Raw genomic sequence first — 26,222 nt, 5'->3', positions numbered from 1 at the left:
GGGCTGCGCCCCGCACCCTGCCCCCCGCCCCGCCGCCGCCGCCGCCGCCGCCACCGGCACGGCCCCTCCTGCCTCCGCCGGCCCCCCAGAGCAGGCGAGGGCTGCCCGAGGGGCTTCCACACCGCAGCCCAGCTTGCCCTCTCTGAAAAGCAAGAGACCAAAGCCGGGCAGATAAGATGAAACTCGTTCCTTTTCCTCCCTCCCCTTTCTTTCCCTTTTTTCTTTTCTTTGTACAGTATGGTATTTTTCGCCTTGGTGCCTCGCTCGCAAACCACCTCAAACGCCACACGCTGCTCCCAGCAGATCGACTCTCGCAAGGTAGCACTAGAAATCAAGGCACAAAACCACCGTTCCCTCCCTTTACCGCCAACTTTCGAGCCCTCTCCGTTCTGCTGCAACACATGAACAACCTCCTAAATATGATGCCTGCGCAGTTAAAATGGCTCCTGTGTCACTTACCACCCTGAGCTTGCAGCAGAGCAGGGCAGGGATCCGTTTGGATTGTGCCCCCAGGTTTCCCATCGCCTATCTCATGGGGAGAGATGGCTCTGGGAACCTACGGACCTTCGTTTTCTTTACCGTTCAAACAACTAATTAAGCCTTAGCCAGACTCCTTCACCTTCCTTTCGATGCAGCAAGCCTAGCATCAATTAAATTTTGGCGCAGGAGCCAACCGGTTTCAACTAATTCAAGTTCAAAGACATGGCGACGATTTGTTAATACGAAAACAGCCCCTTTAGGAAACAGTCCCTTAAAAAGCGATCTAATTTGGGGAACGTGAGACCAATATCGCAGCAGAGACCCCGCTGGAATAAGGCAGAGCTGGGGGTCCTCTCCTGCCAGAGCATTTTCACCCTGGGGTCGGTTCCCAGCCCAGCTCTCGGCATTACATATCCAACACATCCCCTCCCCCCCCCTTAATTTTTTTTTTGTATGCCTTACGCAGATTAAATAGCATCGAAACATACATGCACATCATGTAGACAGTCAGGCGAATACTTTACCGTCAGGCGTCTTGAAACCTCTGCAACCGTTGCCTGGAATTACCAAGTATTCAGGTCCAAGTGCCATTTCCAAAAGCCCTCCGCGGAAATTAAGGCGACTGGCGCAACATTCGCGTTTAAAACCGCACCCGGTCCGGCTGGAGAAGATGCGGTATTTTTGTGCCACCCAAGATAAGACACTAACTTGACCTTAACTTTGTTATGGCGCCCCTAGTATCTGGAGAACGTGAACAGACACTGTCTGGCAGCTCTCGTAAAAACCGACTGGAGAAGAGATTCTGAGTCATTTCATTTATTGCCACTACAGTTCTGCAAGAAAGCTTTTCCTCCCTGCCAAACTTTAATTATTTATGCTCTTTTAGGAAGCACAAAGGCATCCAGAGCCATTCCCGACAAGCCGAGTTGCGTTTGCAGCCTTATCAAACGAGGAGGAATGGAGAGCCCCCCTCGGAAGGGTTTTATCACGTTTAGGCTGCGGTCGGAATGCAAAGATGTTTATGTTGGAGTAAATAAAGGGATGGACGGTCGCCTGCGTGCCGCGGGGGGACGCGGGCGTGGGCGCAGCAAGCGGGTGCCCGCTGCTCCCCCCCCCCGCCCCGCATGCACCCACAAAGCCGGGGCGGGGGGACTGGAAACACACAGCTGGAAGGACACCCGAAATGATCCAGCCGGGGGGGGGGCGTGGGGCACATCCACCTCACGCGGGCGCATCTCCTGCACGCCCACCCGGCGCGCCGCACACGCGTGTGCACACATGTGCCCACGGGGCGGCTGGGGCGGGTGTGCGCAGGCAGGCAGAGCCGCACGGGCAGTTCTACCACACGCGCGTGTACCTCCCCACGCTCCCGGAACGGCTGTCCTCGCCCGCTGCTTCAGGGGAACGGCCGAAACCCGGGAGTATGGGCACGCGTGAAGTCGCGCACCATTTTCTACCGCCTGTGTGCCTATGCACGGTGTGAGCCCGCAAATAGGTCCGTCCGTCCGTGTGGGCGCACACACGGTTACGCACAACGGGCGCTGCTGAAATGGGTCCATCTACATCTGTCTGCGTATGTATGTATACAGGCACATACAGAGATACAAATCCACGTTACTTTCGCATCTCACAGCGCGATTTAAGTCCTACCTCCTCTGGTTTTGCTCCTTCTGTGGGCGATTTAGACTAGAGGCTTTACAACGAGCCGTCGTCGTGGATCAGATAACGTTTAATAAATAATACATCGCCTTTCACATCCTTTCACCCGAGGTTCCTCTTCGGATTTCACATCACCCGTGTAATAAAGGGACTGGTTGTACTGGGGCGGGTTAGGACGGGAAGGACGGCACGAAGGGTCCATTTCTCATGGACTGTAGCCGGCTGAATAGTATTCCAGGAGAGAATAAGAAAAGGGGCTTTATCTGGTTTTTGCTTTTCTCCTGGCTGGCATCATTGGGGTTGCTTCTAGTTTTTTTAATTAGGGAAATGCTACTGAATGAAGAGACTTTTATTGTCCGCAATGCGCCAGCTCCCAGCACAGGGGCTGAATGCCTCGAAGGTTTGGAGGGACGCAGGGCTGGTGCCTCTGGCTGTAGGTGGCTAGGTGTGCAGCCCCCTCCCTCGGGGAGCTCGCCCCCGGCGCTGTCTCGCCCCCACTTCTCCCCTGGCAGTCCCCCCGCCATCACCGAGGTGGGTTTTTGTCTGCATTGGGCACTGCGGCAAGGGTGGCCATTCTGGACGGCGAGAAATGCGCCTCCAACTTGGGCTGGTTTTCCTTCTCCCTCCCGAAACACCACCCGAGCGTTACCTTTGGGGCTCTCTGGAAAGCTTTCGGGAAGATGGCTGCACTTCTGCCCGCCTAGAAATCCGGCATGTACCTCCCAAATCATCTGGACCACTGTGCCCTTGAGAGCAGTGCTCGCAAGCAAATGAGCGGGTAGGAGCAAAGTTCAAATATGCCTCTTTATGAAATAATGAGTTTATTGCCTTCAGGAAGGCAACAGCCCCGTGTAAATAGGTAGCTGCTTTGTGCCGTTCCTTGTGGTTGTTTAGCCTTGTTGCATACGCCCCGAACAACCATATCTGAGCCTACTTTATATACCAGAAAATAACGCGGGCTCCGCCAGCGTAATTATTATTACTGTTGGGAGAGGCAACCCAAGGTTTCGCGTGTGGAAACGCCTCTTCATTAGAAACACATTTAGGTGGAAATTGCAGCCAAAAGGCGTTTTAATCCGGACCTACAATTCCGTGAGGTTTCTTTTCTTTATTATTATTTTTGGGGTTGTTTTTTTTTTTTTTCATTTATTTTCTGAAGTATCAGACCAAGGCAATATCTAGCATTTCCCCTGGCTCTGCAGCTCTGGCCAGCCCGAGTGCTCCGGTGCTGCAGAGGCTGGAGGCTCCCGGCAGACACAGCCTGTCAGCAAGATGCGGGGAAAATCGATTTCGTTCTCGTCCTAAAACAATAATCAAACGGCTTGGGCAATGCTCCCAGCCATTCTGGTTGGGTTATCCTCTGAGGTTTATATCTGGGCAAAAACCCGAAAGCGTTCCCCCCTTTCCCTCATAAAAACCTCTGCGGAAGCGGCCATGGGGACGGTCTCACAAAATAAGCAAACCCGCCAAAAGCTCGGGGCTCTCCTCTGTCCTGCGCCTGCAGCACCTCGGGGTGAGAGGGGGGGCCCCGGCTCCCCCCTGCCCCTGCCCCGGCCCCGGCCCCTGCCCCGGCCCCGGCCCCAGCCCGCCGCGGCCTCGGCTCCTCCCGCTCTCCTCCGCCCGTTTGTTTGGGGCAGCGCTTGGACAAGGCCAAAGTCAGCGGCGGCGCTGGAAGGGCAGGGCCCTGCCCGGCCACCTGGGGCGGCACCGGCGGCGGCGGCGCCGCCGGGACCACCCGCGCCCGGCTCGGCGGCCCCCGCTGCCGCCGCGGGACCCCGCGCTCCCCCGGGGCCCGGCCGGCGGGGGAAGCGGGCGGAGGGCCGCTCCTTCCCGAGAGGGCAACCCCCCCTCTGTGCCCGGCGAGGAGACCAGCCCGCGCCCCGGGGGCGGCGGCAGCCCCCCACCCCCCCGCCCCCACGCGGGGCTCCCCTCCGCCCGTGCCCCCCCGCCGTCGGGGCGGGCAGCCGCAAGCGGAGCGGCGGGAGCGGCGGCCGCCGCCGCGGAACCGGCGCGCAGGTTACGCGCGGGCCTCGCGCGGGTGTCACGTGCCCTCTCCGCCGGGCTGCGGCCGGATCTGCGGCTCCGAGCGGGGGGGGTGGGGGGAAAAAAAAAAAAAAAGGAAGAAGAAGAAGAAGGAGAAAGAAAAAGGTTTATTTGTTAACCACTTTCCCCCATGGCTGCTCGAGCAGGTTACTCCAAACCGCAAAACAAGCCGGCGCCGCAGGCTCGCCCCGGCGTGCAGGGCAGCAGATGAAGGGAGCAGCCGGGACTCACAGAGCCGACGTCTTTACTAGGCGTTATTCCTTTATTTTGCTGCAAAATGGTGTTTACATACAGATAAAAGAAATCGATTTTAGTTTAGCACCGCTCGTTCTCCGGGGAAAGAGAGGGTAAGAAGCAGGAGAAAATCTATATAAATGGAGAAAGAAAGGTAAAAAGCTGATAATACAGGTTTCTGTGCCGGTCCGGCTTGTCCTCTTCCTTTTGGCTAAGGACTCAGGGTTTGCCAATTTACGCAGGGATCCTACGCGTTTCGAGAACTTGGTCTAAACGGTAAAAACTCACACTCCCCGCGTTGCACTCGCGAATACGCTCTACTCTAGGGGTGAACACTCCGGGCACGAGTTCATGCAGGAACGGGCGGACTCTGCTCTAGTACATAGAAAGCGCCTGCTCTCGCATTACTACTCTTTTCTTTTTCATCCGCCGGTTCTGAAACCAAATTTTAACTTGCTGATCGCTTAAATTCAGTCTGTTTGATAGTTCTTTCCTCTTCTGTCGGTTAATAAACTCATTGAGGAGAAACTCGTTTTCCAATTCAGCAATTTGTTGTTTTGTGTAAGGTTTCCGTTTCTTTCTTGATCTCCCCTGGGTGGGGCACCAAGGCAAACCTACAACAAACACGTCGATAATTTAGTGGATCAGGTCTGGGCATTAAAGAGAATATGCAAAAAAACCCGCAAGATAACAGGGCTAAACTAGGTCGGCAAATCGGGCAAAGCACAGCTTGACAGCGCAATTTCTATCTACCTCCGAGTCGGATTAAGCGATTATCGCTCCGAGTGGGTTACAGGGGGGTTACAAAGCAATTACAGGCATCTCTTAGAAAGCAAGTATCACTAGGTCGCCTCTAACTAAAGCGAGATATTTAAGGCATACCATCCTGCACTGAAGGTCTGAGGCATGACTGGACTGCTGCGGGCTGAACTGTCAGGTTCAAGTTGACGGAATTCTTGATGTCCTCCTTTAAGCTGGAAGTGCAGGAATTCACTTCAAAAAGAGCAGCCGAGCCATGCAAACTTCTCTGTAGGCTCGAGTGGTCATACTTTACGGGCTTTAAGTTGGCTGCGTGAGTAACAGTTGGGTCATTTGCAAAAGATTGCCTCTGCCTGCATCTCTCCTCTTGTTTGGAGCTCGCATCGTGGGCGTAATATTTATTGTTGTCTTCCAGGCACTCTTTGTTGCCGTTGGAGCTGATGTTGATTGGAACGGAGCCGGGGAGGTAAGGCTGCGCCGCGCCGCTGAACGCGTGGCTCTGCGGCTGGGCTGCGCACGAACTTGAGCAAGTCCACGGGATCGAGCTCCGGGGGTAGGAAATGGTGGGCAGAGCCGCCAATTGACTGCCATTAGCCCGCAAATTAGGAAAATAAAAGGAATCTGGAGATTGCAAATTCAAGAGAGAACCAACGTAGCCAGATCTGTAGAGACTGCGATCACACATTTCCAACAAAGGACTTCAGCTGTTCTTACAGCAGTATTTAGTTACAACAGGGAATAAGCGGAAAGCCTGAAACGATTGGACGAAACTTTGCAGACAGGTTCTTCAAAGCCGGTAATTTCAGCACCGCCTCCAGCCACCGAGCCACTGAGTCCCCCCTTTTTTTTCCCCTTCTCCTTTTTTCCCCCCTTTTTAAAAGTCTTATGATAACACTTGAAATATGAAAATACCGAGCTCGCAAGGGGGAGGGGAAAACATGGTCTCCGCTTCTATAAAAGTGGCCGGGGCTGGCTGGCAAAGCTGCGGCGCCAGCGGAAAGATGAGGGGAAGCCAAACATTGGCAGAGATGCCGAGGGGACAGGGCAGCCCCCGGCCCGGCCGTGCCACCCCCCCCTCCCCGCCCCGGCTCGGCAGCCCCCCCCCGGGCCAGCCGCCCTGCGCCCGGCAGCTGCCGGGGCCAAAACTACACCCGCGATAAGAGCGTGCGCCGCGGGCTGAGAATAACCTACGCTGGCTCCTTCCCACTAAAGGGAAGGAGCTGTGACCGCTCAGGGCACACGTCCCTACTTCTGTCCCTGTACAGACGAATACACCTTGTGCGTGCGTGTGCGCAGAACACGTATGTTGTCCGGTTTATATACGCGTTTGTTTTAATTGCGAGAAACACGATATGCATCTGCGTATGCTTGCAATTAAAATCTTAATTGATCGGATATCACCAGGATCGTCGTTCTCGTACGCTAATGACTAGTGTCCTCTTAGGTCCGCACGTCTGCCCTTTTTACCCCTTTTACCTTCCATCTTCACTCCGAAGCGAAGACGAGTTTTTAAACAACGCTTCTAAAACTCGGGGTTTATTTTGTCTTTAGAATACAATCAAACAAACAACAACAATAACAACAACGGGAATAACAACAGCAACAACACGGAATTACTTGAGCAACCCGCCGAGATAAATAAATAAATAACCAGAATCGAAAGACTGCAAGAAAGAAAATGCCCGGGTGTGCTCTGCAGCAGAGAGGATGGGAGTGCAGCGGTGGGCAGAGGAGAGTCAGCCTCAGCTGGGCACCCCGCTGCTGTCTCCCAAGCTGCGTATGAGGAATTTTTCTGCCCTGAAAAAGAAAATTATCCCTTACAGTGTTATGGGGGGGGGGGGTATACATATTTTTACATTTTTTGGGAGATCAAACAGGAGCCCAGTTCTTCCGTTCTCTCTCCCGTTTTCCCGGTAGCACCGGCGTAAGTACGAACAAAATCCTGCCCGAGAGCATCCTCACAGGAGGTTGCTCGTGTCCCGTCCCAAATCGTGCAGGTCGGGAGCCGCTGTACCTCCCCCGGCGGCAAGCCGAGGCCCGCCCGCCTGCTGCACCCAAAGACACCCGCAATGGGCCCGGCGGCCGGGGGTCTCGGCGAAGGAGACCCCGCCAAAGCCCGGCCGAGCTCGGCGGCGGCCGCTGGCACCGCGCTCCCGCAGCGCTGCCGGGACCGCCGCCCCACAGCCCCGCCGGAGACTTTGGAGGCCCCATCCGTCAGCCGGACCGGGCGTTTCTGTCCTCGGCCTCTTTTCCGAGAGGATCTCCCGTGGTCTGAGCGAGCCCAGCTTCAAGCAGAGCCTTAATGCCCGGCCTTCGCCACTTTCATTACCTCGGTTAAAAACTTGAACCTAGTTAACAGGTAGGGTTAATTTTTCCGTGTTATTGTCCTGTTGATCATCGTTTTAATCTTGGTTTTATTTCTACTCCGAGATCAGAGACGCTGGCCCTCTTGACATTCTCCTAATCAAATTCATCTTTCTGTTTAATGGGAAATTGGGGTAAATTCTGCAGTAATTTCATTGCCCTGGAAGAAATCTTTAAATGATTGCTCTCTCCTAGACCACACAGGACCACACAAGCACCGCTGGAGGATATTACTGACCACTGCCTTTAATTTTTATTGTTTGAGTTATGTCTACCAATTGAATCTCCCTCTTATTAGCTTACTCGCTTTCTGCTTTTTTTCTCCCCGAGAGGATGGGTAATAGTTTATTTTCATAACGGCCTTTTGCGAAAAAGCTGACCGTGATTTTCGGTTCTCGGAAGACAGAAGGAACGTTTTGTGTTCAAAGACTATATTTTCGCCCGCAATAAACACAAGGAATGGACGTGAGTTCCCAGTTACCGGAAAGAGAGGTGACACTTCAAACCAACTTTTATGAGGTTAGAGAAAACAGAGCTTTCAATTAATGCTCAACTCTTCTGTAATTGCTAATTAATACCGCGAAAAAATATGAAAACCCAAATCTGGAGTAGCTGGAGACACTCACAGCTGCGGAAAGCGATGTTTATGTTTAAATCTGTAGGGAAAAGCACTGACAGAAACATCTTGTTCCAGGGCGGCTGGCCGCTGCCGCGGTGCGGAGAGCCTCGGACGGACTTGGGCTGGTTTTTCCAGCCACAGCCGGCTTCTGGTTTGGGGGGCGGCGTTTTAATGCCGCGGGTGTCCCCCTGCCTCTGTCTGTACAGGAAATATCACCGCAGAGGAACAGAGCGACCCGGAGGGCTGCTTTCACACGCTCCTTTCCGCTCTTTTTTTTTTTTTTTTTGCTTTTAAATAGGCAACCGGATCGGCCTGAACATCAGAGCTGACCACACGCTATAATTTCACTGGCATATTCTTCCAGTTTACAGCCGAAGGTTTCTCTGCGTGTGACCGAGTAGTCTCCCTCGCCCATTTATCACTCGGAAACGCGGCTCCTGAAGCGAGCTGAAGGCTTCCCCTGCCTATGCCGGGGGTTGTCCAGGAGATGGCAGGATTGCCTCAGACATGGCTGGAAATCGCGCTGCCTGACAGGAGCCCAGCTCCATGGTAGCTGCGGGGCAGGCGGGCCGGCCGGCCTGCAATGCATCATTGTGCCACTGCGCATTTGCAGCTCACTTGGTCGAGGTACATATTAATTATCGGTAATTATGCGCGCTACATTTCAGGCGAACCACCGTGCCCTTCTCTCTAAGCACGGCCGGCCGTGTCCGGCTGCAGCCGGGGCTGCGCGGCGGCGGCCCGGCTCCGCGCCCGCCGGCGGGGAGCGCGGAGGGGCGCCGGGGCCCGGCCGGGGCCGTGCGCGTCCCGGGCAGAGCCCGGACCCCGGGCACGGGGATTCTGAATAGTGCTCGTCAGTGGCCCAGCTCCGGGCGTAGAAAACTTAAATCGGCGCCGCTGGGTGGGCGGGCTGACGCGCCCCGGCCCGTTGCCCCGGGCTCGCCTTCCTCCTGCCTGTAGCTGCCGCTTGCTTACTGCTTGTGCACGTTGTTACTCCGAGATTAAAAGGCGACTCCTCTCCATCTGGTACCGATTTGCCAGCCAGTTCGGGTTTCCTCCTGCCCCGGGAAGGGAGCTTTGGCCGTGGCAAAGCTGCGTCTTCTGAGAGCCCGGAGACCGGCAAAGCCAAAGGTTAAGCCTGGAAGGAGGAAGGGAACAGCCCGCGACGGCTCCGCGGCCGGGAAACACAACGGCTCCGGCAGTGCCCGGCCCTCCGTCGGCGGGGAGGCTCACTGGGAGGAAAAGCTTCTCCAGAATTAGGAGGAGCGCAGTGTGTGTGTGGCTGGGGGGCGGGGGGGGAGGCAAGGGTGGGGAAAGAAGAATTTAAAACATTCAGAGAAAACAAGGCTGCGTCGGCAGAGAGGGCTCTTCCAGGTACTTCAGTGATGTGCCCCACGAGTCTCCAGAATCAAACAGAAATGCGCTTCGCCGTAAAACCTGCAACGCTCCGAAACGCACCTTTGTTCGTCCGTTCGGGGGAAAAAAAACGCCTCAAAAGCCCTGAGCGCTCAAGCGGAAGAGAAAGGGGAAGGAAGAAGGCGGAGGAGGCGGAAGATAACCCCCCGCTGGAGCCAGCCGGTTGCGGAGCGAACGGAGGCCGGGGCGGCCGCCCCCGCCGCCGCGGAGCCCCGCCGGGGCACCGGCAAGTGCCGGGTCGGCCTGGGAGGGGAAAACAAAGGGGCGCTGGGCCGCCCCCGGCCACCGGGCACCGGGCAGGCGGAGCCGGGGTCGGGGGGAGAGGGGAGAGACGGGCTCTCCCCTGCCTCCCACCCCTGGTGTTTCAAGCCGGCAGCATTTCATCCTCCCAAAAACCCCTTCCCCAGCGGCGAGGCGCTCTCGGATACGCCTCTGCCTCCTTTAACGCGCCTCGCCTCGTATCTACCTCTCTTTTCCCAAGAACGGCGTCCCAAAAGTGGCCCCGGGAAGCTCCCAGGCAAGCCTGGAGCCCGCGAAACGCCCTGCTGCAAAAAGAAGGCGAATTTCTTCCTCTCTTTTTATACATATCGAAAAGAAATCGTTTTATTAAAGATGCTTTAGGAACAGTTTGGCAACATCGTTAACAGCTAGGAAGTTCAGCCCATATTTCCAACACAAAGTAAAAGCAGGCTTTAGGACAAGAAAAGAAAAAGATATGGTTTATGGAGAAATAGTCTTACCGTATGTCTTACCCACATACACTGGTAATCAAAGTGTTTAGAGCAATAGTACATTATAATAAATAATACTAGTTCGGAACACACACATTTTAATAATTAGACGAGGCACATTAACAGAGAGGATATCGCTTCTCTCTCCTAGTAGTTGACTAGCGTGTCTGATCACCCTGTGTATATCGTAACATGCACACTAGGTTTAAAATAATAAAAAAATCGACAAAATCCTAGCCTTTCGGCCTATATAAATTATGGCATCTTTTGAAATTCCTTATTTATTGCTTCTGTCATTAACACCCGTTTATTTTTGTAAATTAAAAGTTAGCGGTGAACTTCACTTCTCCGACCAGGAGTTTTGGTTTGTTTTTTTTTTTTTTGTTTGGGTTTGGTTGGGGTTTTTTTGTTTGTTTGTTTGGGTTTTTTTAAGCGCCGTGGCGGGAGGAAGGAGAAGAGTCTTGTGCTTGTCCGGACAAACAGGCTAGAGCGGGCATTTTACACAAGGTCTGCGCAGGTTTATACACACCTCTGTAGCGGCAGCCTCTCCCCTGGCTGCAGGACGAGCTGACCCATCAGTCCCGCCGAAAGCGCTTCCCCGAGGTGCCCGACCTGCGCCTCCGCGGAGCGCCGAGCCGCGCAGCCCCGGCGGCCGGCAGCGCCCGCCCGGGCCCGAAGCGCCCCTTCCCGGGAACAGGCGGCTCCTTTTTCAACCGGGGGATATGAAATCCTTCCACTGAAAACGAAATCGCGGAAAAAAAACCGCAAAACAAAACAAAAAAACAACCAACCAAAAAAAACCCCAAACCCAAACCCAAAACTGTCGAAGCGGGGAGTGCGATGGGATATGCCCGGGACTGTGCTTTGCGCCCCGCAACTGCTCGGAGAGATTCTCCCTCCCTCGAAAAAGCAATTAAAAATCCGGCTGCAGACGTTACCCCTCCACGAAATTCGTAATTCTCTCCGGGTCCCGGTGGGCTCGGCGGGTTTTGGCAGCAGCCGGGTGCTGCCACGGGTCCGGACTCCGGCTTTCTTGCATTTTCCGATTGATTTTTTTTTTTTTCACTCGGCGTGTTTTGAAGTTTACGATACCAAATCAAAACTGACACTTTTTGGCACTGGCTGTTGTTCAGAGAAAAAAAAAAAACTACAGAAAACCCCCCAAAGAGTTAAGCATTTAAGAAAGTTATAACTGTAACCGTTCAACATATTTAAATTCGTTTATACTGGCCTAGAGGGAAGAACAGAAAATATAATTAATATTAATATTATTATTATTTTCAAAAGGAAGAAACAGAACTATAATTCAAGATTTGTCAGCACTCCCTTCCACTGAGAGAAAAACGCTGACTTTCATGGAAAACAATTCCCGCAATTTCGCCGCCGCTGGAAGGAGAAAAAAAATTTAAATATATTTTCAATGAAGTCTTTCCAAAAGTCTTTAGCTGGTCGTAAATTGATTTTATATATCCATCACTGTCCGCAACTAATAGATCAAGATACATTGTCTTTCAGTTTGGAGACTATTTTCTTATCCTTCACCCTCCTGTTCTGAAACCAAATGGTAACTTGTCTCTCAGACAGGTTTGTGGCTGCGGATATCCTTCGCCTCTTGTCCTTGTTAATGAACTTGTTAATGGCATATTCATTCTCGAGTTCTTTAAGCTGCAGTTTTGTGTACGGCACTCGCTTCTTTCTCCCACGCCGGTAGACACACATATCGGGCTGGTTTAGTGCAACGTCCCCTATTGTAAAAGACATTATGTGAAAAATTAGAATTTTATTACAGGCGTTTAAAGCTTAACCGATACTTGTTGGGCACTGGTTTTCACGGGCAAATAAATAATGCCGGGTTGTTTACAGTTTATTATTATTTACACCGCCACATTATTTGCACGTTAGTAAAGCACCAAAACCTTGATGGACTGTCATCACTTTTCAGGCATGCATCGCTAGCGAGCACGTAGGACGGCGGGGGCATTGGCTGGGGTGCCGAGAGCAGGTCGGTGCTGGCAGCGCACACACAGAAATCGCTTTGGTGTGTGTTTCCCCGGGTTTGTTTGCATGTGGTTTGTGCCTCTGTGCCCTCGCTACTCCCAGCCTCTTAAGTGCTCTGGGGCCGGGTCAATCGCCGGCCGGAGAGGCGGACGAGCGCAAGCCTTCGAGCCGTCCTCCTGCAAACTGCGAACGCGAATACAAACCCGGCCTCCGAGGGAAGCAGCAGGAGAAGGAGCCGCGGCCGCCCCGGCGCCCGCGGGACGGGGGGTCCGGGGCCCTGGCGCTGGGTGGCGGGGGGGGCCCCGGGGTCTGTCCCGCGGGCTGGAAAGCAGAGGGTGAGGTTTCCTCGGGGGTAGGGGCGGGGGGGGGGGGGAAGGAAAAAGGAAAATCCACCGCCCCCCCTCTCTCTCCGCTCTGTGCGTGTCTGTGCAGCGTGTCCACCTCGGCAGGCCGCCCCTGCAGCCCGGGGGGCGGGGGAGGGGACGGGCAGGCGGAGGAGGCGCGGGGGGGGTTCAGCTCAGACCATTTCTCTCCCTCTCGTACCTGGAAAGGACGATTTCCAAAAGTGTGAGCTCTGTGTCTGATCTTTGGCACAGTAAACCTGACTATTCCAGCCATTAGCCAGAGTCCAAGACTGATAGCCCTCCATTGATATGTATGTTTCGTGTCTCGGTTCCCCAGAGCCAAACGTTGAGACCATGTCTATGTACCCAGGAACGTGCTGGTAGGGGGTTGTATAGCCCTGGTAGAAGGACACTTCCTTCGCCCTGGAGGAGACTTCATTGGCGGGGACACTCGTGCTGGTCAGACTGGAGACGTCCATGTACTTTTCCACGGGAAAGCCGCCAATGGAGGCATGGGGGGGAGACTTCAGGGCGTTTTGCTGGATCCCAACCCCGTGGGACATCCTGCAGCTATAGTATCCATTGCCAAAGTGATACCCATAGCCGAGCGCGGGGGCGGTGGCCGGCGCGGCGGAGCCCGGGCAGTCCTTGGCGGGGGGGTCGGGCCTCGCCGCCGCCCCCGAGCGCTCCCCTCCGCCGGCGTAGGCGAACCCCGAGGCGGCGGCGGCAGCAGCGGCGGCGGCGGCCGCTCGGCCCGTGTGCGCCGCCCCGAAAACGGGCGAGGAGAGAAAATTACGGCACTGCCCGGGGGCTCCGCCGCCGCCGCCGCCGCCGCCGCCGCCGCCGCTGCTGTCGCCGCGCAGTCCGTCCATCTCCCAGCTCGCTGCTTTGCTCATGGCCTTGCACATCGCGGGCGGCGGCGGCGGCGGCTCGGTCCCCGGCCGGGCATGATGCAAATGGTTATTTGCCTCCAACAGGTTGGATCCTGGCGGTACGTTTATAAAAACGAAGTCCAGGTTGGGAGGGGGGACGGGGGTGGGGGCGGCCGGCTCCAGATTAGTTTGCCGCAGGCCGGGGGGCTGCTCATAGGCTGCCGTCGAAACATGTGACCGTCCCGCTGCCCGCACTGCCCCTTTCGCCTCGCAGCCCCCCGGTCCGCACCGACGGCGCGCCCCCCCCCTCCCTCCCTTCCCACCCCCGCCCCGCCGCCGCGCTCCCGCCCCGCCGCGGCCCCGGCGCTGGGGAGGGGTTGGGCGGGGGGGGGAAGGGGGGGCGACGGTGATGCCCCTCCGGGCCAGCCTCGCCCCCGCCGCTTTCATCCCCCCCCCCCGCTCCTGCCCGCGGCTTCAAAAGGGCCAGCGGAGGACCCTTGGTCCTCCGCTGGCCCTTTTGAAGCCGCGGGCAGAGGCTCTTTTTTTGAAGCCGCGGGCCGGGGTCTGACCGGATCCCCGGCGAGACCTTCCCCAGCTCATTGTTGCGCCTGCGGCAGGGAGAAAAACCCGACACGGTCTTTGTGTGCCATCCTCCCCACCTCCCTCCTGCCCGGCGATGTATGGAGTGGAAGGGCTTTGTTATAGGGGAGAAGGGGTCCCCTGGCTCCACGGAGCTCTCGGCCCGTGGGAGACCCCCCCCCTTCAGCCCCCAGATATTGCTACCAGCCAGGAAATGGCACCGGGGCTGTACGCAGCGCAAGATGCTAAACCTGGCACTCATTAGACGTGGCTTTTTTCCCCTTGCAGTGTCAGTTCATGTCGTGGTAAGGCAGCCTAGTTAAAACGCGGCGTTTGCTTATGCTGACGGCTGTTCTGGGGGTGACTTCCCAAAACTATGGCAAATCCTTCTGTCGTCTCTCTCGACTCTCCCGCTGAGCCGGGATGGAAATCGCAGGAGCGCGAAGAGCTGGAAATGGAGAAAGCTCCGAAGACGTGTCCCAGCCCCAACCCCAGCCCCAGCCCCAGCCCCAGCCCCTCTGGGCCGGCTCCTGGCGCTCCACGGTTGTGTATTGCAGACACTTAACCCTCTCTCGGGCGCGGAGGGCAACAAGTTGCGGCAGCTCCGTGGGGAAAGGCAGGGCATCTCCGCGCCCGCTGAAAAGCACGTAGCTGGGGCCGTGTTTACTGTCCCAGCGGAGGCTCAGGCGCGGGAGAGAAGAGAGGCAGCCGCCGTGGAGGTGAAACTTGGTGCTGGAGGGGCTGGAGGTGGCCTTGCTGAGCAGCCCGGGCAGGCGGTGGCGGGCCCCCCGGGCTGCTGGGCTACCGCGGGCGCGGAGGGGCCGAGCGGGAGCGCGGCAGGTCGCGCAGCAGCCGCCCCTGCGCAGCCCTGCTTCGTAGCCGGTCTAATAATCGTCGGCAGTTTCTGGAAGCGGGGTGAGAAATGACAAACGGGTGCCAGCAATCGCAGCAACAACCGGATGGCAAGCACGAGTTCACGTTCATTAGTTCTAACCACTTAATTGCTATTAATCTTTCGTAATCAGCTAAGAAGTGAGCCGGACGTGATTACGTGTTTCACTCGGTTGTAAGTCGAATCAGTATTTACTCTCAGGACATGAAACCCTATATAATTAGCAGGACGCTTTGTCGAGGCATGAATTTCTCATCCTTTTATGTCCCTGCCCGCAGCTTTCTAGTGACAACATTGCTAACACACCGAAATCCCGAGAAACGAGAGACTTTATTTCTCCGGACACCTTTCCATTTGTATTCCCATCTCCCGTTGTGTTTCCTCTGGCAAGAAATGCGGTGAAATTTTCTCTCTCGCCACCACATTTTAAATAAGGCTGCCGAAAGAAAGGAGCACCTAAAGCACAGGGTTTCGGAGCTTTTTGAGCTGCGTTACATCAAAGCAAACCACGGTGCAGCCGCAGCGACGCCCGCAGAGGACCTCAGCCCTGCCGAGACCTCTGCGCCAGCGAGAGCCCCTCGATGTCCCAGAAAACTGCGTCTTTGGGCGGGTTTATGGCCAACAACTTCCATTCTATAATGAGCCGTTTTGTGGAGGGTGTAGAAAACAGCACTGCCTTGCACGGCAGGATATTATGCACACGAATAATAATAAAAAAATGAGCTCATGAGCCAAGGTCGGATCTCTGAGATCATCCACCCAGTTTACAAGTGGCAGGACGCGTCCCGCACCCCCGGTCCCGGGGGCCGTGCAGGGCGGCGTGCTCCGGCCCCGGCCCCGGCCCGCAGCAGCCCCCCGCCTCCCCTGCCCGGGAAGGACCGTCCCCATCGAGACTTCGGTCCGAGGCAGGCAGGGCGACGTGCCGCGCTTGCCGGGCCTCTGCCTGCGGGACAGTCCTTGCCTTCCCCCGGCGGCGGCTCCGCGGGTGCCCAGCGCCCCGCGGAGCCGCATTGCATTTTCCATTGACACATTGCACGGGAATCTGCACACGAGCTAGATAGCATTGCTGCAGAAAGTGGCTGTGTTCTCCCCCGAAAAAAAAAGTCTCGCCCCCCCGAAATTATCTCATTTCCTTAAATACATTTGCCATGATTTAACACAGTTAGGACTCCACTCAAGCTTTTAGCACAGGCTTTTAGTATTTGCTGTCTATCCTCCGCCTGGTGTCTCCCAGGAAAAAAACCTCAGGTTTTTCATCACCTCCCTCGCCAGAATTTGCCGATGGTAACTGTGTCTTTAGGAAGTTGCTTCTCTTGTAGTGTTTGCTGTAAAAAAAAAAAAAAAAAGTCCGCCAGGACAAAGGGAGAACGCAAAGGAAGAGAAAAGCAATCGATTTATACTTCCCTCAAACCTTCCCCCATGCCCACTGCCTTCCGTTGTTACCTTTTAACTTGCGTGGACTTTTAATAGCTAAACAGAACAGAAGAGCTTTCATTTTCCCCTACCTCTTTCAAAAAAAAAAGCCAGTTACGAAAATGAAAATATTTAACAGCAACGCGGGGAAAATTGTTAAATTATTTTTTCCCTCCAGATCTGTGCCACAGCTGCTCATCTCCTTATTTACTTCAGCCTCAAAAAATCCTTTTCGAGCCGGAGAAAGTTTTCTCGGGACTCCCTGCGTGGCCTCGGTGCCGCGCTTAGGGGCGGCTGAGCACTGCGGGCATTGAACTTGAGCTCTCGGGTCACGGGCGGGTGCTGGCCGCTCCCTGACTCCCACCACCGCCGCTCTGAAGCAGCGCGGGGACCTCGGAGACCCTGACCCGGGACGAGCTCGCCGACCTGCCGCAGCTGCGACCTAAAATGGAACATCGGCCGAGCAGCTTTGCGACCGGCGTAACGCTTTATCGTTTAAGCTAAAACCCGTTTGTGTGCAAGGGCAGCCCCAGAAGACGTCACGTAATGATTAACCTCGCAAAGCGAGCGCCCGCGGGATCTCAGCCTGGGTAGCGTGGGCAGGGACGGTGCTGCAGGCCCCGCGTGACTCGGGGACACGCGGGGTTCGAGTCCTTCACCGCTCTCGGGTGACGTTTCACGGAGATTCAGGACCGAACCCGCTGGCAGACGCACCGAGACCGGCCCTATGCTTATGACGGCCTGAGGCGGGGGGGAGAGTCGGGGCAGAGCGGGAGCGCGGTGCGTGCCGACACACGCGGGGCAGCCGCTGCGCGGGCGCGGAGCCGCGCTGCCAGGCGGCCTCCGGCGGGCAGCACCGGCGGGCAGCGCCCGCGGCCCCGCCGCGCCGCGCCGCGCCGTGCCGCCGGAGCGCCGCCAGGTGGCGCCGCCGCGCCCACCGCCGGCGGTGCCGCGGGCCCTGTGCGGCCCCCCCCGCCCCGCAGCGCAGGGTCCCTGGGGGCAGCCCCCGCTCCCCCGGCGCCCGCCGGCACCGGCGCCCCGCGCCGCCCGGGACCAGCGCACCGCCGCCTGCTCCCGCCCCGCGGGCCGCGTCCCGCAGAGCTGGCGCTGCCGCGGGCAGCCCGCCGGCGCTGCGCGCCGCCCCGGGCCCCTGTTGGCAGCCTGTCCCGGGGGGGAAGGAGGAAGCCGGTATTCCTGTCGGTCTTCCCGAGCGCGCTCAGGGCGGTGAAAAGCTGGCCGAGACGTTGTTTGGCTGATTCAATACGAACTTCAGTTCAATTCAGTTGTGTGACCTCTTTTTGCCGGGTAAGAGTTAATAAACGAGCACTGAAATACTCTTTGATGCCTCGAGTAATAACTTTAAAGGTAAAAATGAAAAGGAGTTTGGCAATGGGCCTAAGCAGCTATCTAAACTTACAAGAACAACTGAGTAAACAGCGTCTAACAAAACCTCGCATATTTCGGCCGCCTCTGTAACTTCCTCCCCCTTTGCCCACTAATGTCACTCTAATGCCGGAGGTTCTTTAGGCTGAGCTGTTGGGTTTGAAGAACTATAAACATATGCCGAAAGATTTTTAGGCTGTGCTATTGTTTTTGGAAAAAAAAAAAAAGAAAAAAGAAGAAAGAAAGAACCCAACCCAAACCGAAAATCCCCAAACCAGTGGATAAACATCAATACAGTACATGCATCTAGTTTGCTGGGAGTATAAATATCAGATGACTAGTTTATTAGTGGCTTGACGGTTTGGGGTGAACTGATTAACTGCATGGCCGGGAAGGGGTTTGTTACCTCACATCTACTTAGTGGGAGATTATGAACGTCTTTTATAACACGTTATTTCCCTTGCATCTGAGTGTAGCTACATATTAAGATACGTTGTACATAACCTAAGGTATCAGTATTATTTAAAAGGTGCAAAATATAACATAACACTAATAAAGATCACTCACAGCCGCACTTGCGTGTGACCTATTTTTTTCTCACGCCGGGGCTTTACGTGTAGTCTTTTCCACCCGCTCCGAACAGCATAAAAAACGTTCGCCCCTTTTTAGTGGTGCAGTAACATTTCTGGAGTCTCGGGCTGTGCCGGCTTTGGTTGTGTGCGCACACGAGTGCCTCGGAGATGTGGTATCTCGGCTGCGGTTTCCGACCGAGAGGGGGGAAGATGCTCGCCCCGTTACAGCCTTTAAGAAAACAGACGAGGGCGCCAAACGACAGCAATAAACCCTGCCGCAGGCTTCCGCTCCGCCTCCCGCCCCGCCGGGCCCGGCTGCCGGGGCCGCCGGCGGTCCGGCCCGGCGGGGCGGGGGAAGAGGGGGCTCCGGCACCCCGGCAGCGGGCAGAGCCGAGCTGGGGTGTAGCAGCGGGGACACCCTCCGTCCCGCCGGGAGGGCAGCGGGGGCCCTTTGGGGGTGTGTGGGGGGTGTCGTTTGCGGGCCCTACCCGCCGCCCCGCGGCTTGCGCCCCGCTCCGCCTCGTCCCGCTCCGCCGCCGCGCCCGCGGGCAAGGAAAAGTTGATATTTACTTTTGTCTGGGTTTGGGGCTGTAAAACGCAGGACACCACACTGCAGTCTAAATTCACATTTCAAAGCGCTGACATAAAACGCCCATTAATGGAAGGCTGGATTTTGCAAACAACGCCTAGAATGTTTCCTAAATATTTGGTGGAATGTTTAGGGAGACTTTAACACGTTATTAAAAAAAATCTGTCAAGTATCCCATTTTCGAGCTATGAATCATGCGCGAGAGCACGAGAACTTAGGAGATGTGTGTGACTAACATTAGCAGGAACGGCTCTCCTCGCAAAAAAATCAAACCCGCGTTTAATCCCAGGAAACATTGGGGTGTTTCTCCGGGCGATGAAGCTCAGATTCCCGGGACGTAAATGCTAGATGATGCGGGTGAAAAAAACCCACGGCGAGAATAAAGGCTGGGCAGCTCTCGAAGCGCACTCCAGAGATGCTAACGGCAAAGGATTTATCTTCGTTTAAATGGTTGCCATCAGCGTCATTATTACTAGCAAAGTTATCACTGAAGGGAGACTTTCCGACTGTGGCGGCTGCCGAGCGCGGCAGCCCCTGTCCCCTGCAGCGCGGCGAGGCTGCGCCCCGCGGCACCCGGCCAAGAGCGGAGGGATGAGCTAACTGAGCCACAGGTAACTTCGGAGAGAGGGTGCTCGAGGTGATGTCTCTGCTAGCTCGAAGCCTGTAGGCGATACCTCCCCACACCCCCCCGTCACTTACTTCTCTGAGTATTTTTCAATTTTTAAATGCGCAGACTTTATTGGCGGTGGGGAGGGAAGACGCAGAGGGCTGGAGAGAAACCTGCCGGGAGGACGAAACGGCACGGCCGCTGAGTGTTTTAAATCACGAATGCGTTGAATGTCCTTCGGTTATTTCCCCCCTATCGTACCGTGCCACAGCCAGTATTGTTCCAGAGGGGAGAAAAATCGCAGGCTAGCTTCGTCGATAAGCAGGATTATAGAAAGTAAAAAGGAGATCGTATTTAAGGACGCAACGAAGACAAATATGTCAGAATGCTAATGTATTAGATTGCAGTAAGTGTTTTAATTTCCAGGCGACTGCTGTAGGCGCACTCGAACCGGTGCGTGCCGGCAGCAGCGGTCTTGTAAAGTCTGGGCATAAGGTTCGCGCGTGTGAGGGGGTGCGTGGGGGTGTCGGTGTAAATTCCTAAATAAAAGTATTAATGTGGTCTGGAAATGGGAGGGAAAAGTAGAGAGATTTCAGCGGCAGGAGGTTCTCGGTCCTCTGGTCCTCTTCCAGCATTTCCTCGCCTTGCGATCTAAAATCCGCCTCAGAAATAATAATAAAGGAAAGGATTATCTAACATTTAGCGTGTAGTTCTGTCCGAGGACAAATGAGAAAGAAGCTGCATCATTAGGACCTAAAAGGCAACAAAACAAAAATCAGAGCATAATGATGCACCTAAATGAAGGGGGAAATGTTGCACAGCTCATTTTATTAATCAGACTGTCAATTCCACCCCAGAGGCCAAACCCCAGAGCAATTCAAGCAAGATCTGATCAAGCTAAAGACAAGAGCTTTACTCCTCACTTCTTGTCTTTCTTTCTTTCCACCTGGATATATTTGTCTGCTCTGAAGCCGCCTTCATTATCCACTGACAGGAGCTTGTATTTATTTGCTTATAAACCTGTTACAATAAATGATTATTCGAACAGCGTCATTCGTACCTTAATGACGAGCACCACTTTTTGATGAATGACATTTCGGGCTAGAAAGGATGTATGGGTCATTTTGACCAGTCATTCCCTCGCTTTGGCATCCCACAATTTTTACGCCTCCCTCAAAAAGAGATAATAATATTTAGAGACACTTGCTGGGCTGAATGTGAATTAGCCCCTGCTGCAGCTCATCATTAGTACAGGACCAGCCCTGCAACTTTGACATTTTTTATAAAGCTGAGATGATGGAAAGAATAAGAAAAGAGATGATCCTGATGGAGAGAGGGCTGCACAGCCCTACAGCTGGCAAAAGGCTCTCGAATTTGTCAGACTCAGCTGGAAATGCGGTGCTGGAGGCCCTTGAAAATTCTCCGCACAGTGGTCGCCTCAGCCCGAGACTGACTGCCGCCTCCCTGCACAGCGCTATAGGGGACATCTCCGCCAAAGGCAAATTTGAAATAGACACTTTATTCAATCTTCAGCATCCGAGCAGTGAAAGCACCGTCTCCTCCGAAATCCCGCCGTCGGAAAGCAGGAAGAAAATCACCCTTTATTCCGAAGTTGCTCAAGAGGCAGATATGAACAGTGATGTGGAGGTGGGCTGCTCCGCGCTCCGCTCCCCAGCCAGCCTGACTTCCTCCCAGCTGAAGGAAAACAGTAACAAAGGTAACTCTTCCTTTATCGTCTCCATCTAAGCCCCGCGCTTTGCCAGCCGGCTTTAAAAACCAAAGCAAACCCACCGCCAAAGTTGCTCGCCTCTGCACCGGCGCTCTCTCTTCTGCGAAGACAGAGCTCCAGGCTGTAAAATATTATTGCAATTACTGCGCTATCCCGACAGCCGAGCCACACTGCCCGGGCAGCCCCTGTGCGGGTGCGTGCGTGTGTGTGTGCATGCCCCGATCCATTGGTATGTAGATATATATCCAGAATATAGGTGGGCACAAACATCCACGCACCTATATTCAGGGAATTCTCTCTCCTTATTTTTCCTCGCGCTCTCGGAGCTCTCGGCGTCTCTCCAGCTGTATAGATGTGGATAGACATACACAGGTTAAAGCGGAGGGAGAGAGGAGCGCGAGGAAACTGCCCATAGCTGTCTGTGTGTGTCCTTCCCTGTGTACATGCAACGTGCCGTCTGTGTCCACCTCGGGGTAATTGGGCATTGTTCACTTTTCCTTTGCTTGTAACAGGGGGTTTGAACGGCCTCGTCTCCTTCCCCGTGCTTTGCGGGGCACGGTGATGGACGGTGGTTGTTATTATTGCTGTAATTGGGGAGGGGGAGCCAGGTGAGCGATGGATTTCCTAGGGGCCACAGTGCATGCCTTTTTTGTCAAATGTGCCAGAGAAAGGAAGGGATCCTCGACGTAACGCCGGAGGAAAAAAAAATTGGCTTTTATGGCTGCTCTTATTCCGCACGTCTCAAACGAAAATGAGAACCGCGGCCGACGGGGAAAAGGCGAGCGCCGAGCCCGGGCTCCCCGCAGCCTGGCGGAGCCGCGCCGAGCCCCGGCCCGCTCTCCCCGGGGCTCGGCTGCCCCGCAGCCACCAAACAAACCCGCTCCATGTGCTGAGAATAACGCGGTTATGAAGTGACTCAAAAAAAACCCCCAAACCAACCCCCAACCCCAAACCACCCCAGACCCAACAGTATCGATTCCGTTAGCAGCAGCGATTTGTAAAGATGACAGCTGGCCTTAAGAACCGGCGCGCAGGGCCCGGCCCGGCCGGGCGGGTTGGGGTGGGGGGCCGCCCCGCCGCCCGCTCTCACCGCCGTGCGCTCGCCCCGCAGGCTACGCGGAGAGCAGCCCGGCGCCCAGCACCCCCGCCGCCGCCGCCCCCGCCGCCGGCATCGGCAGCCTGCACAGCGGCGGGGCGCTGGGCGGCTCGGCGGCGGGGGCCGACCAGGTGCGCCGGTACCGCACCGCCTTCACCCGCGAGCAGATCGCCCGCCTGGAGAAGGAGTTTTACCGGGAGAACTACGTGTCGCGGCCCCGGCGCTGCGAGCTGGCCGCCGCCCTCAACCTCCCCGAGACCACCATCAAGGTACGCCGCCCCCCGCGCCCCGCCGAGCCGCCGCCGCCCCGGCGCAGCCCCGCCGTGCCCGGCTCCCCCGGGCCGGCTGCCGGCCTGGCTCTTCGGTTGAAGGGCTGGCCGGGCCCTCAGCTCTCTGATCGGCCCCTGTGCCCGTTTGCTTCTCCCCACCGAAAACTTTCCCTCGCCTTTTTAAAAAACTATTGTTATTGCCATTTATTTTCCTCATCGGGTTTTGTCGCGTTAGCGTGTTTCCCAAAGGGAAGAGGGGAGAGAAAATAAAGGCAGCTATGTAAAACGCGCGGGGATGAGCGCAGCGATACCGTAAAGTCACAGTCCTGCCCGGGGCGGCGGGGGGTGGAGGGTTGGGGGGGGCAAGGGCCGACTCGAAGGGAGAACGTTTATTCAGATCGAAGGGGTCCCACCCGGGGCCGGGGGGGCCGGTGCCCACCGCTCCCCTCGGGCAAGGTCGCAGGCGGTTGCTCCGGGCGGGAGAGGGGTCGCCTACGCGCTAGGGGCGGCCGAGGCGTAGCCGCGGGCCGCGCCGCCTTGGCGAAGGGTGTCGGCGGGTGTCCGCCGGCGCCGGCGGCGGGGCGCCGAGCGGAGCGGAGCTGAGGCCGCGCTGTGCTTGTCTCCCCGCGCAGGTGTGGTTCCAGAACCGGCGGATGAAGGACAAGCGGCAGCGCCTGGCCATGTCCTGGCCCCACCCGGCCGACCCCAGCTTCTACACCTACATGATGACCCACGCGGCGGCCACGGGCAGCCTGCCCTACCCCTTCCACTCCCACGTCCCGCTCCACTACTACCCGCACGTCGGGGTCACCGCCGCCGCCGCCGCCGCCGCCGCCTCGGGGGCCGCCGCCGCGCCCTTCGCCACCTCCATCCGCCCGCTGGACACCTTCCGCGCCCTCTCGCACCCCTACTCCCGCCCGGAGCTGCTCTGCAGCTTCCGACACCCCGGCCTCTACCAGGCGCCGGCCGCCGCCGCCGCCGGCCTCAACAGCAGCGCGGCCGCCTCGGCGGCGGCGGCGGCGGCGGCGGCCGCGGCGGCGGCGGCGGGCTCGGGGCCGCCGGGGGGCTCGGCGCCCTGCTCCTGCCTCAGCTGCCACAGCAGCCAGACGGCGGCGGCGGCGGCGGCGGCGGCCTCGGCGCTGGGCTCGCGGGGCGCGGCCGCCGCCGACTTCCCCTGCACGGCGGCGGGGCAGCGCTCCGAGAGCGGCTTCCTGCCCTACTCGGCCGCCGTGCTCAGCAAGGCCGCCGTCGCCTCGCCGGACCAGCGGGAGGAGGCGCCGCTCACCAGATAACTACCCCGGCCCGGGCCCGGGGGCGGGGGGCGTTTTGTAGGGGGGGGTGGGGGCGGGGGGGGCCGGGCCGGGGGGCGCCCCCGAAAGTTCCGTCTATTTTTGTATCGCGGACCGCCCCGCCGCCGAGGGGCGCGGGGCCCGGCGGGAGGGCGCCCCGCGGCTCTTGCGCCCCCGCGGAGGCGGCCCCGCCGCGGGCGCTGCCCCGCGCTGCCCGGCGCCGGGCTCGGCGGGGCTGCGGGCGGCCGGGCCGGCGGGTGCGGGGCGGGGGAGCCGGCGGGAGGGAATGCGTTTCTGGCGCTTTTTTTTTTTTTTTTTTTTAATTATTGTTATTATTATTATTATTTCGGTTTGAGTTCGACTGAATGGGAAATGTCTCGCCTATTTCTGTACGACAAGCGGTAGCTAAGGAGGCTGCCGCGGCCGGGCCAGTAACGGGAAGGGAAGTGTGAGACTGACAGGATGGGGAGAGGCATTTTTTAAGCTCACGCTTTCTAACTACCATAATCCACGCTATCTGGGAAATACTTGAATCTCTCTAGGTGTAGGCTGTTGTCCTGAAGCATTTACCTTCCAGACACTTTTCTAAATTTAATTCTTTTCCTTAGCGTCTTTCTCTCCTCTCGGTAAAACGGCTCTCGGATTTATTTCTCACGCATCTCTATCGCGCCTTTGCCTCTGAAAAGCCACCACTGGGTAACTGAGACCTGCTATACCAAACCACTGCTACTGGAGGGACTTCCTTGAACTTGAAGAAAGGCACATCAAAAACCACCGGTGTTACTGCCATGTCAATTTTGATGCTAATAATGTGCAGATTATGACGAAAATTGCCAATCATGTTCTCTGATGGACCTCCTTTGAATGTGGAATTGGAAAAAAGTTCCCCGCACAGAGACCTGCTGTCAAGTACTAACAACCCGCTAAGGGAAGTCATTAGAAGAGACAGATAAGAGACTTGGTACATAAAACATTGTTCTTGGTGCATAGAATGTATGTTATTTAATGTTATCTCTGTTACCTGAAGTGATTTCGCACAAGAAAGCCACTTTCTTATCATCTCAATTGCCAATTTTCATTTTGGTAACTTGGACGCCCCGGGTAGACTTTTCTCTGTTAAGTTGATATTCCACCAATGTGAAGAGCCTCATTAAATCAAACCCAGATATTTCCATAATGCTCCCTACAGAGCCACTTCACTCTTCACATAATGAGATTTTTCTGAAGAGTTGAAGCCCTCATCTAACTTGCTATTGCTTGTTTAGGCCCTGTGTGAATGTGAATACACACACACACACACACACACGTACACCCTCACAAAAAAAGAAAAGAAAAGAAAAGAAAATCTCTATTATATATTTCGAATAAGTGTCATGAAATACTTCTATTTTTAAGACACTGGATTTTTTCATATTCTAATAATGAACTTTCAGGAAATGATTTTAAAGGCTATGCTGTTTTGTTCAGTGAACATAAATGGTAGGGTTTTTTTTGTCCAACGGGACAGATTTCTTGGGCGGGGGTAGGGAAGGGCAAAGGAGAAATATCCCCAGGCTTCTGAAGCGGATTCCTGACAAGACGTGTACATTTTCTGGGTAGAGAACTTTAAAGCACGGTAGAAGACACCTAACCCACAAATTTCTCATTTTGTAAAGAGCGAATAGGAAGACTACTTATGTAAAAATATCGATTATACCAGCTGTTGTTCACTGAGTTTACATTGAAATTTTTTTATTAATATATAATTTAAGGCTAAAGAAAATAGACCAAAACGTAGCACTCTTTTACCAGCTTAACCTTTTCGATCGTTGGAATCGTTTGTTATGATCACACAAGTATGGGATGTATATACGACGATTTTGGCAATAATGTTTACATTTTTCCAAAATATAGATATATGTCTATTAAATGATCGACGAGGACGCTGGTTGGTAAAATTAACATAAATTCGTTTTATGTTAGGTCCGTTGGACCTGGTTATTATATGAAACTGTAAATAAAGTCTTTGTGCTTTAAATATTGCTGGCTGTACGAACTCACTGTAAAATATTTTACAAACGTGCAATAATTATAAAGCTTTGTATATTACGTTATTTATTGTGTTTGGTCATGTAAAATAAATGTTATTTAAATCAAAGCGAGATTATTTGTTTAAGAGGCTGCAAAACGTTGCGTACTGATGTTTGTTTTTAAATATGGCATCCGGGGTTATGAGAACTTCTTAAAACAACATATTTAAATGCCTTTTAATACACATATCAGATGGATTAATTCATACTAATCAG

At 55.4% G+C, this 26,222-nt stretch overlaps 3 protein-coding genes across 3 annotated transcripts; 1 reads left to right on the top strand and 2 right to left on the bottom strand.

Annotated features, from left to right (window-relative positions):
• Positions 1–4,425: 4,425 nt before the first annotated feature.
• Positions 4,426–6,035, bottom strand: HOXD12 (homeobox D12). Its single transcript, XM_009920317.2, has 2 exons — positions 5,299–6,035; positions 4,426–5,030 (listed from the first exon to the last, which is right to left on the bottom strand). The coding sequence occupies exons 1-2, from the start codon at positions 5,858–5,860 to the stop codon at positions 4,792–4,794; spliced, it is 801 nt and encodes a 266-aa protein (XP_009918619.2). The 5' UTR covers positions 5,861–6,035; the 3' UTR covers positions 4,426–4,791.
• Positions 6,036–10,734: 4,699 nt separating this feature from the next.
• On the bottom strand, positions 10,735–13,555 carry HOXD13 (homeobox D13). The gene is made up of 2 exons (XM_069780509.1): positions 12,847–13,555; positions 10,735–12,050 (listed from the first exon to the last, which is right to left on the bottom strand). The coding sequence occupies exons 1-2, from the start codon at positions 13,553–13,555 to the stop codon at positions 11,800–11,802; spliced, it is 960 nt and encodes a 319-aa protein (XP_069636610.1). The 3' UTR covers positions 10,735–11,799.
• A 5,404-nt stretch (positions 13,556–18,959) lies between these two features.
• On the top strand, positions 18,960–23,945 carry EVX2 (even-skipped homeobox 2). The gene is made up of 4 exons (XM_069781496.1): positions 18,960–19,558; positions 20,412–21,271; positions 22,395–22,648; positions 23,281–23,945. The coding sequence occupies exons 2-4, from the start codon at positions 20,848–20,850 to the stop codon at positions 23,938–23,940; spliced, it is 1,338 nt and encodes a 445-aa protein (XP_069637597.1). The 5' UTR covers positions 18,960–19,558; positions 20,412–20,847; the 3' UTR covers positions 23,941–23,945.
• Positions 23,946–26,222: the final 2,277 nt, after the last annotated feature.

Source organism: Haliaeetus albicilla, chromosome 4 (assembly GCF_947461875.1).
Source record: "Haliaeetus albicilla chromosome 4, bHalAlb1.1, whole genome shotgun sequence".
Taxonomy (NCBI): domain Eukaryota; kingdom Metazoa; phylum Chordata; class Aves; order Accipitriformes; family Accipitridae; genus Haliaeetus; species Haliaeetus albicilla.
This window is presented reverse-complemented; position numbering and strand designations above follow the sequence as displayed.